At 39.8% G+C, this 16161-nt stretch overlaps 1 protein-coding gene across 1 annotated transcript in view; it reads left to right on the top strand.

Moving 5' to 3' along the window:
• Positions 1–16161, top strand: part of LOC135207394 (gastrula zinc finger protein XlCGF26.1-like) — a 198513-nt gene that overhangs the window by 109230 nt on the left and 73122 nt on the right. Inside the window, exons 4-5 of the mRNA XM_064239124.1 lie at positions 2587–2777; positions 4284–4443. Coding sequence (XP_064095194.1) covers positions 2587–2777; positions 4284–4443 — 351 coding nt within the window. The remainder of the gene's footprint in view (positions 1–2586; positions 2778–4283; positions 4444–16161) is intronic.

Genomic DNA, 16161 nt, shown 5'->3' with positions numbered 1-16161 from the left:
ATTTCAAGAATTGAAGTTATTTTTATTTAGCTAACCATACACTGGGAGGATTTTATTATTTCTTCCTCAGAGCATGGTCTTTTTTTTTTTTTATCTCTTGCTTCCACAGTCACACACACCTTATGACAAATATACCTTTTGTGTTACATAGGTTCCACAATAACTGTCCTTAACAAGGCCTACCTCCACCAAGTTGCTGGATTTAGATTGTCACTAATGCACGACAGATTCAGTCAAGTGGATTCCACCTTTTTTTCTGACTTCATTGCCTAGAGACAGCTCCTGAATCACACATATAAGTCATTAGGATCGTCATGCTTTTAGCTTTTAAGCTTGGCCTAACTGAAGGGCGTGAGCTGCTTGTTTGACACTGTCAAGCTCTAGAAAGGCACAACTCTTACACCCATTTCTGTTATTCTTTGATTTGACTCATCATTCTGCTTCCAAGAACAACTGATAGCTCTGAGAATCAGGGAATTGGTCCAGATGACTACGCACTTTAATTTGAACAGTTCACAAAATATGTACATGTATACATTCTTCAATGAGATTAAGATATTTTTCAGTCAACCAAGTCAGATATTTGGTCAGCTGTAGATACAAGTTCTCTTATTTAATTAAATTTTTGCTCACCCAGTGGCCTTTTACTGGGTAATCATTCCATTCTATCTCATCATTGCCTCATATTTGGACTACAGCCCTCAACATTCTACAAGGATCTTTGATAAACACATGAACCCTAGCTATTACCCTTTCCTACTAAGTAAGATAGACAACTTTTGTATTTTAAGTTGACCAGATTTGGTTTGACCTACCAAAAAATACAAAAGTTTTTTAAATTTTGTATTTTCAGTCAACCAGATTTGGTATGATCTACCAATTTTGTGATCCAGTAATGTCAGGAATTCTTGCTGAAGGCAAAGATTTCTCATTTAACAAAATTATCATGTTCCCAAGCCAAGTAGTTTTTTTTTTTAAAATAAAGTCTAGTTTTTTCTCTGGTTAATTCCTGGAAATTTTTCTTTTTTCTCGAGTTAATTCCTGAGAACCAGCCCAAGGAGAGCCTTTGTTAGGCTCAGAGGTCTGGTTAAACTAATCTTTTATCCTATCCCATCCTTGAACTATCAAGCTAGCAGTGGTAAAATTTCTTGGTGAGTAGTGAGCTTGAGCAATGTGAGATTCCTATCTGTGGGCACCCCCTTCACAGGTGGGAGAATTTTAATTTTATATCCAGTCACCCACTTTGAACTTGAGGGTTTTCATGGTTAGTAAATTATTGGTTTGTATTTACAATTCATATACTATATGTAATTTGTTTTTTAAAAAAGAATATGAATCATATAGTATGTACATAGACCTGTGTCACAGAAAGTTATCATTTGACAAAGTTTTGTAGGTCTAAGTTTGAGTCCTCTAAATTATTGCATAAATATACATTAACTATATTATAGAATAATTAAATTGAATTACTTCTCTAAATTGTTGCACAAGTAACTGCAGCATAGAACATACTTTCCTGGTGCATAAGACACGATTGTATTCTGAAATAAATCTTGCAAATTTACTGTACATCATAGAGGCAGAAGGTTACATTTTCATTGGCTTATCCTAACCCCATAGGGAGATTACATTTGCTAGACAGTAATTTGTTAAAATAGTAAAAATAATCAAAAATAAAAAAAATATGCATTATAACAGATTCACTAATCCTTGTGGGGAGATTATGGTAGATGAATGGTAACATAAATGTTTTATATGAATATTATTGGTATTTTCTCTCTCCTTAAATGACCATGGCTTGAAGGAGACATTATTAGCTGACAGAAGTAAAATTGTATTATGTTAAGAGAATTTACCTGTAAGTCTTACTAATAGCTAGAATATTTTAATCAAAGATGTTTGTGTGGTGCTTTTATAGGTGGTAACAATGTGCAAAATATTTTCAGGTTTTGAAGACTAAAGTTTTTAATTATTTGCAATATCTGTTTGTAGATTTTATTTTTTATTTTATTGTATTTTTTTATGTCGTGTTCATACCGTGTTTTTACAGTGTACTGTAACAGTGCAATAAAATGTTATTCCATATTTACAATATTTCTTATTGTGGTATTTAGTTTTCTTTTCTCAAAGGCTAAAAAGTAATTTCCGCATAGGCCTGCATCCGATACAATGAAAATCCAATATACTTTTAAAATGCTGTAACCCCATTCATTTGTATACCTGGGCAGTCAATACCAAACATGTTACTTTTTAATCTGTTGAGATTTTTCAGTTTGCTGAAGAGTCACTATCAGAAACCCATTAAAATCAGTGAACTTGAAAAGCATAATATTTCAGAACTAATTGAACTGAAAAACTACAGTAATGAATGCTCATGCCACAGTTAAGACCTTAGTTTGATGTTTTGTGAAAATTTTTTAAGTTAAAATTGGCGTACATTTTCAAGGTTGGAGCATCTTGGATACCAGGAAATATGATGATACTAATTTTTGTGAACAATAGTAAATTATTTGTGAATGTCTAATTCATTCTTTCATTTTTATGGTAATATACAAAACCTTTATTAACTGAGGATTTTATCACTAGGTGTCTCTTGGCATAGATGAATTAGTGGAACACCAGCTACGCAAAGGATGTAAAATTAAAACTAATCAATATCCTTGCACTTATTGTGATGCTGTCTTCAGTGAAAGGAAGTTCCTCATTGGCCACAAAAAAGACTGTGCAAAAAAATCATTGGTGAATGGTACACATGAATGTGATATTTGTGGAAGAAGGTAGGCTTTGTTTCTTGTTTCAATTTAACTTTTACTGTATCAGATCTAAATATGTGTTGTTTTTTATTATCTTCTGTTTGTTTAGAATCCGAAATATGTTGCCCTGTGGGCCAAATCTCAGATAGGACAGCCACTTCTTAGTCACATGGAAGATTCTACCTTTTCTGTTCTAATCACATCACTATTCTGGAAGTGACTAAGGGAGCTCTCAGTCTTTTAGGACTTTTTGAGTTAAGATTGTAAAGACTTTTTTTTTTTTTTTACAAACCTCATGGAGGCATTCTACAGTTTTATGGTGAAGCATCTCAGGGCCCATGAAGAACTGTACGCTGCAATTTCCAGATGCTGTCCAAGTACGTTTGATCATTCTTTGTAAGAATTAGACTGCCGCTTTCAATGTAGAAGACTCGTAATAACATGCTCCTATCACCTTTCCCTTCCACTCCTTCAAAGGGTTTCAGATAGAGAGGGACAGCTACAGACTCAAGGTTTGCCATTTGGGTCAGAGATTGCATAGAAAATCTTCCTGAAATTAGCAGCAATAGCTGTCCAGGAACTCAGAAAAGACTGCAGTCAAGTTTTCCTGATGAACTAGAACAAACCCTACCTCACACTCAATTGACATTTTGTCTGGCTGGGACTTTATAGGGATACCTTTTGTGATGGTTGCCTCCCCAGCCAAGCTCAAATCAGAATAAGGAAGGGCTGCCAACATTCCTTACCCAATTCAGGTTTTCAGTGACCCTTTGAAGAAGAGATCCTCTGTTCTTCCAGGAGCACTTGTTATTACAGATGAGACAACATTTCCAGTCTGAACAATCCATGGCAATTTTGTCACCTTTTAGTTTCTTTTGCATGCTGCTTTGAAGATGAATAGCAGTTATGCTACAAGAAAATCAGTTTTGACAAAGGAAAAACCTGTTTTTGGTAGCTTCTGTAAGTCCTCAACCCCACCTGCTTTTCCTGGCAAAAGGGCATGGAAATTTGTGGATTGTAAAAGTCACTGTTCATTGAAGTCTTCACAACCCCTATGGCCTGGTTGAAAACTACAAAGATATTCTGTGCTTGTTATTTTCAGTTTTGTGTTAAGATCAGTCTTGTTATTTCCCTTTAGGCATTAGATCCTGAAGTTGTCTAAGTGCCAAAAATCTATGTTGTTACTCGATGATTTGAAATATTCTATAATGAATTATGGGATCAGAGTTTGAAGTTTTCTCTGTTTCAAACAGGTTGATAGATATACAGCTGCTATATGATTTCTTTAATAATCCACTTTCATAGAAGTATTTACAGTATATCAGATTTTGTTCAAATTGCTTCATGTTAATGAGTATTAATTAAATAATACATACTCATAGTACCATGACTTGAAATGGAGAAAAGGGGAATCAAACAGATTCCCAAAAGCTCTCTATGTATATTTATTTTTTAATATATGTACCCATACATAAATGTAAATTTGTTCCTCCGTTAATGAGTATATAATGACTGTGGTGAATTTTTCAGATTCCTGGTTAGAGGCCGAGTTGAAACTCACAAAAGAACAGTACATGGCATAGGGACTGCTGATCAACAATTATGTAGTTATTGCGGCCGCACTTTCAGCTCTCGCTATAACATGGATTATCACTTGGCAAAAGAACATGGAATTGGATGTGCAAAAATGGTTAGTAACACCATTATACTGATGCATTCATCCACCATTGTTATTTGATTAAGTGAACTTAAATTTGTGTAATTTATGCATAACAATTATGACCATAATAAATGTTTTGTTCATGAAACTTACCTGTCAGATATATATATAGCTGTATTTTCTGAAGTCCGACAGAATTTTAAAAACTTCCGACACACGCAGTGGTCGGCCAGGTGGTTAGTACCCATTCCCGCCGCTGGGAGGCGGGTATCAGGAACCATTCCCATTTTCTAATCCATTAATTTTTCTGTCGCTGGTGCTGAAACACCTGTTTTTCAGTACCTCCGTCTTAGGATTTTGGAAACTTCATTGCCGCTAAGTATCCTAATTGTCTTTTGATTTATTTACTTGGATTTGTGGGATTTGTGGCTAGGCATACGCTATCTTAAATTGATTTGAATTTGATTCATTTTTGCATAAAATATCTGAATCTAGTTAGGCTAGTTTCAGACGGGGTTGTCTGCAAAGATAGGGGTGTGGCTACCGAAAGCTTCGGTAGATCCGCACTTGGTATGTACGAGGGGGTATGGGTCTTGCTTCTTTGTTTGAGATTTGTCATGTAAGGTGTGAGAAACTGTGCTATTCCCGTTAAGGGAAGAGTTATGATTCGTTTGTACGCAATATCAGTAAACATGTCTAATTCCGTAAGGAAGACGTATGATTCGTATGTACGCAATTAATCAGTAAAACAAAATGTCTAATCCGTAAGGGAAGACGTTTTATGACGTATGTACGCAATAATCGTAACAAAAGTCAGGGTAGTGAACCTGCTAACCTTCCTGTAGACTTTATTTTGCCTAACCCTGTAGTATGGCCTACGGGGCTATGAATATGTCTACGAGAGGTGCTCGCTTCTCCTTCATTGCTGTGAAGTGCTACTTCTGTAATTGTTACTCCATAAACCTGCAGTTGCCTTCGGGCCTAGCAGTGTCTGTAGAGGAATTGCCCTTTCTCTGATACTTTTCTTTCGATTCGTTATCTTAGAATCGAAAGTGCTTGCTTTAGAGAGTAAAAGTGAAGTGCAGAAGTGCAGTGATACCCCTTGTGTAGTGGAGGGTGCGTCAGATCGGCCTCGTTTCGCCTCTAGGCCGGGACCTCTGCTTGACTCCCAGGAACCGGGGAGGGAGCATGCGAAAGACTAAGGAGGGTTACAAGGAACCCCCACCGATCTGGCGTGCCTTCGGCAGTTTCTGATGAAAATCCCCAGACTGCCAAAGTGCACCCCCGTGCGCGTGCACGAATCCTGAAAGATTGCTTCTTGTCCTCCGAAGCGTCCTCCCCCATGCAGGGGTTGGAGCTTTCGGAAGGACTCGCGCCCTCTAAATAGAAGCTTTATAGAAGAGGACGCTTCACTCCTCCTCTCTCTCTCTCGTTATGCGTTTCAGTGAGAAGTAAGAAGGCGAACCGTCGCCTGAACTCGTGTCCGTCTTTCCACCGAGAAATACGTAAGAGAAGTCATAGTAGCAGGAAGCTTTTGAGAGCGGACGCCCGGGACGCTCGGATGGACTCCAGGCGCGCTGCGGGTGCACGCCCAATGTGCGCGCCAGTGGACGCCAAGTGCGCGCCAGTGGACGCCGAGCGCGCTCCAGTGACGCCGAGCGCGCTCCAGTGGACGCCGAGCGTGCACCAGCGCACGCCAGGTGTGTCGCCTGCTGAACGTTTCTGTTGAACTCTTCAAGCTCTTGTTTCAGATATGGGCTAAAGAATGTTTATCTCTACCTCCGGTGATACCTTCTACCTCACCTGCAAAGAATGTGAAGTAGGCAGTGCTTCGGAGGAAGTTTAAAGTGAACAGACAACTTCTTCTTCGAAACCCAGCCCAGACATCGGTTTCGTGAATTCAAGAGGTCTCTGTACAATTAATACTTGCTTTTCGCATAGTGGATGGAGTTAAGGAAAGCTCAAGGGAAGATCTCGTTTGCTCTACCGCACCTTTGCCATTCTGCCAATAAATTTAAGTTGCCACTACCGCAGTCAAGACTTTGCGATAAAGGCAGTTACGGGTTATGTAAGGCTCGATGTCCTGCACGGCAGGACTCTCGGCAACGTTCAGTGGGATTCTTGCAAAGGCATCATCAAAAGGACGCTCTTCAGGAAAGCGCAAGACAGGACTTCCTTTGCCATACTGCCAATAAATTTTAAGCTTTAGCAGGCATTAGTTGTGATACGGGAGAGGAAGCTGGTTGGAGAGTTTCTTCCTCTTCCAGGATAATTTTGCAAGCTTTTTAGCCCATCTGAAAGGGTTTTTTTCAGATGATAGATTTTGTTAGTTTCTAGTCGGGACTACGCTGCCGAATTGAACATCGTCGTTCTTCCTGCCGTAAGCCCAGTCTCTTAAACAGGATTCTTGCCCCTTCCTCGTTTGAGACGGGAATCGGAAAAAATTAAATGCTTGACTCCCTGGATTACGTTTGTCAATTCAGTGACTTTCCCCCATTGACAATATACTTTCGTTTTGTCAAGTAAGTGGGTATCCCCATCATTGACAAAATATCTCTTTGTCCCGTAAATGGGTTAGTTTCTCATTGACAAACATCTCATTAACTTGATATTGCGTAAGCGAATAAGCTCTTATTGACAAGATTCGGAAGAGCTCTCATTCGTCATTCGCAGACTCGTACAAGAAATAGACTTGTAGACTACGTCAATGAACGCTTATGTCCAGTAACATAAGAAGCTTGAGCTGACTGCTTCGATTCTCTTAAGTTTTTGTTCATGAAACTTGGCCTGTCAGATATGTATGTAGCTGTATTTCCGAATTTCAGCTATAGATGTCTGCCAGGTAAGTAGAACAAACTTTATTGTGATATAATTTCATATTTTGCCTTGCGTTATTTTACTTCTGGTTGGCTCAAGTCATATACGCTTGCTGTAGTTACCTCTTCGGATGGCAACCGAGAGGTCTATTGTCTATTTTAAGGACATTTAATCGTTACTCCCTGCAGCCTTCCAGGAGTTTTCCGATTTATCTTTTACCGTTGTATGGTAGTGTTCTGACGACACAAACGCATCTATATAGTTAGCGTTTTCTGTTTCGCTTAAATATACCAGCTTGAGAGTCTTTCGGCTCAAAAAATAACGGACCTATTTCTTCGTAGAATAGGGGGTAGCTGGCAACCCAGACATAAAGAAGAGACGACGTTCGTAAGCTGCTGGCTGCTGCTGTCACGCTGTCTGTCTCCAGTCCAACCGAGCCAGTAACAGATCGGGCGCTGTCATGCGCCGTAGGTTACGTCTCTCTCTCCTGCGGGATTGACTGACTAACCGTATCTCTGTGCTGGCGGTTACGTCTCTCCTGCGGGATTGACTGACTAATGTAACTCTGCCCTACAATCACGGACTTTAGCCTAAGATTGAGGGATTTCTTACGTGAATGAATAAACGTTGCATTCGTTTTGCCTTACTATGTTCAACAGAGTTATCTCTTAATCCTTTCGGTGCTCGTTACCGCACGGTATAGAACTACGAGTCTACCGCAACATTGCACTTTTATATGCTCTCCTGCTTAGGCAAAGCGCAGCCTTATTAGGGAAGTAAACATACTCGGGGAGGGAATGGATGAGCTTGCTGGGGACCATTTCCTTCCTGAAGAAGTTTGTTTCCCCCGAATAGACTGCAATTCAGACCACAGTTTTTTCCTACCGGGAAACTGAAACTGATTATTCAAGATCTAGGAATGATTCTGAACATCTCTCAGTGCGTTTATCACCTGAGGTGATAGAAAGAAGGTGCCGGACATCTGGATAGGGTTTCAGATGTCCTGGATCTTAATCTGAAAGAAGTAAAAGCGATTCGGTAGTCCCTCCAGTCCTCGTAACGAGTTTTGGGAACCAGTGGTCCAGATCAACTCTGATATTCCACAGCTCTCTCATATCTTAAGAAGTATCTTCTCTCGGTCCCTGTTCGAGTTTACGAGAAAGCCTATTTATAAAAACAACGGCGTAGAATGTAACGATCCTCTAGAGGTTCGTTACCGGATTGCAAAAGTCCGGTACGAATCGTCTCGATCGACGGCAGCAACTATTGACTTCCGAGTGGAATCTTTCTTTAGAAGTAAGTTGAGAGTTGTGGAGACTTTAGGGACGCCCTTCATTCTTCTCTTCGATATGTTGAGGACGAAGAGGCTTCTTCTTCTCTGCTCCCTTATTCTCGATCCGGGATCGGTTCCTTTAAACGCCATCCTATGATATTGAACGGGGATGGATATTTAGTCTCTTTTCCCCTTTTTTCAATCGCTTAGAAATGTAATAAGAGGATTTATGACGTCACAGGGAGCGACAAATGACGCTGATCGCCCCATGTTGGCCTTCAGGATCCGGATTCACAAGGGTCACATACTTCCTATTCACTTTCCAAGGACCTTTTTCCGAGAGAGTCGGTCTACTCTAACTCGAAAGGTACCTATAACCTCTCCGCTCTGAGTCTGACTACGTTCAGGCTATCGAGATGTTGACAGGAATAAGATTACCGTCTTCCATTTCCGTCTGAAGAATGGGATAAGCTGGCAGGTTCACAACTATTAAAGAATACGCAAACATATGTTGTTGACGGCCCTTTGGGCTCAGAGATTTGCGTCTGTCAAACAACAAAGCCCTTCACGATCTTTGAGTTCTGTGGAATCTCGAACCTCGCTCATCATCTTACTTTTTGTCTACCTGTTTTCTCGGAGTCAGACACTCGTGCGAGATCAGGCGACATATAGTAGCCCTGAGTTTCTTGTTGACGAATGGTCGGTTGCGTTTTATACACCCCCGATGATCGTGTAACATGAGACCAGGTTGGACTGTCAGGCATTTTTCTTCCCTTTCCGGGACTGAATCGCCTTTTTGCTCCTCGCTCCTTTCTCCTGGCACCAGAAGCTCGAGTCAGGAGTTGATTCGCTGACGACGTTGGGTTGCGTTGATACACCCACAAGGTTTGTTTGCTTAGATTGAATCGCCCAGGCAGTCCAGACACTCATCCTTCAGCGAAGAATAGTGCCTATGGTCTTCAGGGTACAGCCTTGCTGTCCTTGATTCGTCTGACTGGTCAACTGGTTCGGTCACCTGACTTTAGTACAGACGGACTGACTGTGCATGTCCATCGACCGCTTTTTCAATATGGAACTTAGACGTAGTCGGAAGTTTCTTGATGTCAAAGCATTCGAACCTCTCCTACCTGTAACTTTCTTGCATGTGATCAGAAGGCCTTCTTCTAACCACCCTAGATACGACAAAGAGGGTTAGTGAGATTTTAAGCCATCGTCACAAGTTTTGGCTTTAGAGAACACAAGGCGGTGTGCTCTCTAACCCTTCCGTTGTGGGCCTAAGAATGGTAACCCGCTTTTTGTCCTTGGGCCAGGAGCTTGGAAGCAAGGATGGCACAAGTTAGTGGGCAGGAGCCAGAGAGAGTCCTGTCCCTGTCGGGTCTCTCAAGTTTTATCTCATAAAACTCAAGAAAGTCGAAGTCAATCGGGCAATCTGCAGTGTTCCGAAAAAAGACCAGACTTGCCCATATCGAAGAACAGCCTGGCTTTAGTGTTAGGAGTTCTTTCAAAAATGCTCCTTCATTGTGTTTGCACAAAGATTTGAAATCTTTTATCTGAATGCTCACGATGGAGGGCGCGGCCTCGAAGCATTTCAACACAGCATGGCACTCAGCAACATCCTGAGTACCATGTTTTAGCGAAGCAACTCTGTGTTCACTTCACACTCCCTGCGAGATGTGAGATGGCATATGAGATCTGCTGACTCGCTAGGGTGCCATAGTGTCTGCAGACACAATCTTGGGGGCAAGAGTACCACTCATCCTATCCTGTAGAAAATGGTTAGTGGAAGAGCTCTTAATTTAGTTGTTGAGTCGCCGACAAACGGCGACTTCTTAACTCTTAAGCCTTAGTTAACACACCTTAACTTTGGGGCTAGGTTGGTCAGGTGGTGATATATATATTTATATATAATATATATTTTATTTTTACTTCTTAGCCCTCATGGTATGGTCAATATGGTCTAGTCACGTCGTGGCTCGCCCCTGTTGACAGATCATCTGGAGGGCACCAGCTATATAGGTCTCTACCTCGCTGGCAACTCTAGTAGCACAAGCAGACTTACGTGGCAGTAACCACGAAGCCAGCTATGCTAACAGGTGGAACCAAGATGTAAATCATCTGCATGCATTTGTTTCCCAAAATCCTTCTATTCTGTCCCTTCCCACCTCCAAAGGTGGGATTCAGCTATATATATATCTGACAGGTAAGTTTCATGAACAAAATGATATTGTTATGATACAATAAAGTTTGTTCATACTTACCTGGCAGATATATATAATCAAGTACCCACCCACCTCCCCTCAGGGGACAGTGGAAATAAAAATTATGAATAGAAAATGGGAATGGTTCCTGATACCCGCCTCCCAGCGGCGGGAATGGGTACTAACCACCTGGCCGACCACTGCGTGTTGCGGAAGTTTTTTAAAATTCTGTCGGACTTCAGAAAATACAGCTATATATATATCTGCCAGGTAGTATGAACAAACTTTATTGTATCATAACAATATCATATTTTTCCACACAAAAATCCATCATGTTATAATAGCCTTTCTACAAAGCAATTTTCACCAGACACCCCAGAAGAAGAATTCCTTTTTCCACTTATATCAGTAGGTATCTAGGTTCCAGAGCATCTCTCTCAGTAAAAACTGGTTTTTCTCTGCATGTTTGCAGCTCTGCCAACAACTGAAGTTTCATTCCCTAGAGGTTTTCATTCAGAATAGCTTATTATGAATTGTTATAAACCAGCCCGATAAGAGCCGTTATTAGGCTTAGAGGTCTGGATAAACTAATCCTTTATAAAAAAAATGAATTGTTGAACCGTTTTCCTTTAGGGTGCCCCCTGGTTTTATGCATTTCACATTTCCGCGGTCCACTCTGTCATGGATTTTTGTGGAGCACATTAGTATCCACTTTTCTACGGGGAACTTTCACTATATTCTTGTTTTTGATGAAACTGACCTTGTGTCAGCACCGGCTCTTGCTCACCGAGTAGCCCGTAAAACTTTCACTAATTTGCGGAATTTTCTTGGGTAGTATCTCTAAAATTATCACTAATTTGCTTTTTTTCTTAGAACAACACTGCATTAACTAATTACTGTATTTTTTCATTAAAATACACTAGTAATTACGTACAGACTGTCCCCAGTTATCGGCAGGGGTTCTGTTCTCAGCGGGGTGCTGATAAGCGAAAACCGCCAGTAACTGAAACTCTGCAATTTATGGTGCTTATATCCAGATAATAGCGCCGATAACCAGTTAATGGCGCCTCCGTTAAGTATGTTATGGTGCCATAACCCTATTATAGGTGCCATAAAACCCGATCTCCATTAACCGAGTCCGCCGATAACTGGGGACTACCTGTAGTAATAAAACCTAGTAGTGTGAAATTCTGCTGAGGCAATTGCCTCTAAGATTCTTCTCATAGGTGTTCTGAGTTGCTGCATAGCTATATATAAAGGGAGCTTTTCCCCTTCAGAAGGGAGTCGTAGCATTGCTCATTCCTTGGTGGAGTTTTCCAAAACTGGAATGACCATGGCAAATGGTTTAAATTCTGCCATTGTCTCAGGTCTTAATCACTACAAAATTCTGGAAACCTGTCTTTACAAGATTAATGATTTTGAAAGTGAAGGGATAGAAGGCTGGGGCTATGTACTTGGTGAGCAACTTGGGTCCTGGAAAAGGGTGTCTTCTATAGTTTTAGATGTTAGGGGCACAGGTAAGAAAACTTTCTGTTAGTGGTCTCTCACATGTACAACTTCGATCATAGTTTTTCTTTCATTAAATAGACAATTACTATAGGGAGAGTAAATGCATATTGAGGCATCTAACCAAGGATGATTAGTATCCCAAAAATGATTAGTATCATTAGTGATGAGTATTGAAGCCCCCATCATGCTTTGATCTGAAGTTTTGTATTCCGAGTGACCATTTACAGTGTTCCCCAACTATTTGCGGAATTTGTGGATGTTTCACATAGAAGAATACCCCGAATAGGCGAATTTTCTGTGAATAATTGGGGCATATGTTCCAGAGAGAAATTCGCGAATATGTATCTGCAAATCTAGAGTGTGCGAAAATGGAGGGTTCACTGTAGTGGGTTTAGTTTCTGAATTCCAACATTAGACATTTTGGCAGCATTTGCATCCCTTTTCACTTTTAGATTGCAGGATAATGCAGTACTTTTTCACTTTGGAGTGTACTTGATTGCCTTAAAGTCCTTATTGGAATTATGCATCATAGGCCAGAAGCTCTTGGTAAGTTACAATACTCCTCCAAAATATAGTCATTTAGATGGATCTCAGTATCCCTTTTGGGGGAAAGATCCTCTTCATCATCGATACCTGCATGGGAGATAGAATCCCTCTAGAAGGTTTCTCCCTTGACTAACTGAAATATGTGTCCACGACCCATCAGGGTTTAGCAAGGCCATTTCAGCGGCAATGTCCACTTCATATTCCATAGTAAGAATGTCACCCCCATTTAAAGATTCCTCTATACTTCCTCCTCGCAATTAACCTGGTAGGTATTGGGGACTGATGTTACTGGGTTTTAGCCCAAACATAAATCTTGTTCAGAGAAAGTAATAAATATCTGCTACTAGAGTTTTGCTGGAAAGATACAATCTCCCCTTTCCTTACCCCTACTGAACCCTAGGACTTCTTGTGACAGCTTAAAACAGGCTGTTTCATCTTTAAAACTTGCTGCCAATAACATACTACAATTTGTGTACATATTGGGCAACAGCCCTATAGTAGTGTCATCTCTGTAGTTTTGACAGCCATATATGACTGTGTTAGTCTTTATGCACTGGCTTTGGGAAATTTTAATTTGAATTGTCATACCATTCAACTAACCTTCCATGAACTACTACATAATTTGTTTAGTTAGCCCAAACTGCTGTTTTATATGGCTTTAGGTTAATGCTTCTAGAATAATGCACATTAAACTAGGAATAGAGGGTCCCCTCTCAACCTACTCTAGGTCACTGCCTATGATATGCTTATTTAAAACCTAAGGATGTAAATCATACAGAAAAAGTCCTCTTTTAATCTAGTTTCTGTTTTCTGTGGCTGAGACCATCCTTACCTGATATTTAGCCATTGCTGTTTTATAGGCTAGGGGTAGGATATTCCTATAGAAAGGGGTTTTCTACTTAATCTGGTTAGGCTACAGCCCATTCTGGGTTTTTATCATCTTTTAGGATATAGGGTACATAAGAACTACACTATTATGTAGCCTCTAGTCGTAAAAACTGTTTTATTAATCCTAGGTTATTTGGGTAAAACTACCACTTAGTAGACCAACAATAGGATATTTCATAAACAATAGGATATTTCATAAATTATTCTCTCAGCCTAGTACTATAGGGTATTGCCTAATCCAGATTATTCTAAATCATTCATATTGTAAAGGCTTTATGAAAACAGTTTAGTCATATGTAAAGTCATAGTTAGGCTAACATTTTTGTCTAACCCAGGTTGTTTATATCTTGCCCTGGGCTATTTGGTCTACCATACAAAACAGTAACTTTCTAATGTGAAACTTAGTGATGTGAAACTTTCTAGTTAGGCTATCATCTAGTAGTATAGGTTATTGGCTAATCCTGATGAATTAATTACCTTTAAGGGTGTGGAATTAACCAGTTGTAATTTGTAGCCTTCAAGATAGGGTACTCTCTCATAGCCCATTTGGTCTACTATATGAAAACTACTAACTTAATATGTAATGTGAAACTATACATGTAGTTACAATATCACCTAGTATAGTCTAATCTTGATTAATTAATTCACCTTTAAGGGTATGGGATTAACCAGGTTTAATTTGTAGCCTTTAAGTTAGTCTACTACCTAGTCTAGGTTATTGTGTAATCAATCGAGATTATTTAATTCCCTTTTAAGGGTATGCACATGATAACCTAGAGTACTAAGGCTATGCTTAAGTTACAGGCTATATAAAAGGAAACTGTCTGTAGCTTGGAGGAATAATGGTTAGGAGACGCCTTGCTGCGGGATAAGTGAAGCCACTCAGGTCGCTGGCTGCTATATTGGGACTGGCAGGCAACTTAATCCGTGGGTCGACCGTAGGTGCATGACCTCGCGATGACAAGGTGTCACTCAATTGTTTTTAGTTTAATTGAAGACTGTATTGCATCAGATGGTGGGCCTTTACAATTTTTGATGACCTACAAATTCAGTCAGGATCATATTGAACTATTCTTTGGTTAAGTAAGAAGTATGGGAGGCCATAATGGTAATCCAACAGCAAGACAATTCTGTGCTGCTTACAAAAGACTACTTTTATGTACATAATGACTTTATGGATACCATTCGTGGTAATTGCTTGTCATTAGAGTTGGTGTCCATATTAACTGCTTCAAGCAGCATATAAGGCAGTTTGCAGTAAGGAATATAAATACTTCTGTTTCAAGACATCGAATTTTAGAAGTTCAAGAAGCATATTCAGATGAAAGGAAGATGATTATGACTATATTCCAAACCATTACCACTTGTCAAAATGTTCAAATAAAATATAGTAGCTTATATTGCAGGCTTTGTTGCTTTTAAGTTAAAAAAGACTTTACAGTGTGATGTTGGCATTGATACGTTAACATTAACAGACGCTAATTTTTGTCACACCCTCAACAAATTAAAAACCAAAGGAAAATTGGTCTGTCCATCAAATGATGTTTATTGATATATGCAATACATGTGAAAAAATTAGGGAAATGTTTTCCTGCCAACAAAACGTAAGCAGATTACTGCTAAGCTTCATTCGCAGGTTGCAGGAAAGAGTCGCCAGATATATACTAAGCTATTTCATTTTACCAGTCAATAATTCTTAATAGTAAGCGATAACAAACAGTAAGGACTAAGGAATTAGCAGACACAAAGAGAATAGCTTTAAATTTGGGCCAGTAATAGGCTATATGTATATATAAGATAATGAAAAAGTTTGTATTGCATTTCTGAGTAATAAAGTAAGGTACTATTACCTATGATGAAATAATTAACTGTTCTTTAAACGAATGATAAAGGGATTTTGACGAAGGAAAAATCTATTTCTGGGCAAGGGTTCGTGTCGCCCAGTGAAATAATCCTTAAGTTCATTATTTCTAGGTATATGATACTAACATATACCAGAGAAAAAACAAATTCAGGAGGATGTCAGGATAACTGACTCGCTCACCCTAAATAAAAGGGTGTCGGTATGGTTTCTGGGGCGAGTGAGACCACTACCACGAACCTCTTGCCATTTAGAATTCTCCTTCACCAGAATCCCCGTCCTGAAAGAGCCGGTACACAGTCGGAGACAGCAACTACTACTACTATGCTACGCACCACGCCGACTGTCGCGCCCCTGGTGGCCATCCTTGTTGTTAGATGCCAATCTTGGGCTGCAGGGTGGGACATAGGGTGGGATTTCACTGGGCGACACAAACCCTTGCCCAGAAATAGATTTTTCCTTCGTCAAAATCCCTTTTCCGGGCTCAGTTTGTGTCGCTACGTGAAATAGTACCAGAGAAATAGCACAAGAATGTAAAACAAAAGTGGAAGGTCTCAATAAAACTAAAGAAGTAAAACAAATAAATATAATATTGAGAACTTACAAGTTATCATAAAATAAAGTTAACTTAAAGTAAAGAATCCAGACATGTAGTT

Source organism: Macrobrachium nipponense, chromosome 32 (genome assembly GCF_015104395.2).
Source record: "Macrobrachium nipponense isolate FS-2020 chromosome 32, ASM1510439v2, whole genome shotgun sequence".
NCBI lineage: Eukaryota > Metazoa > Arthropoda > Malacostraca > Decapoda > Palaemonidae > Macrobrachium > Macrobrachium nipponense.
This window is presented reverse-complemented; position numbering and strand designations above follow the sequence as displayed.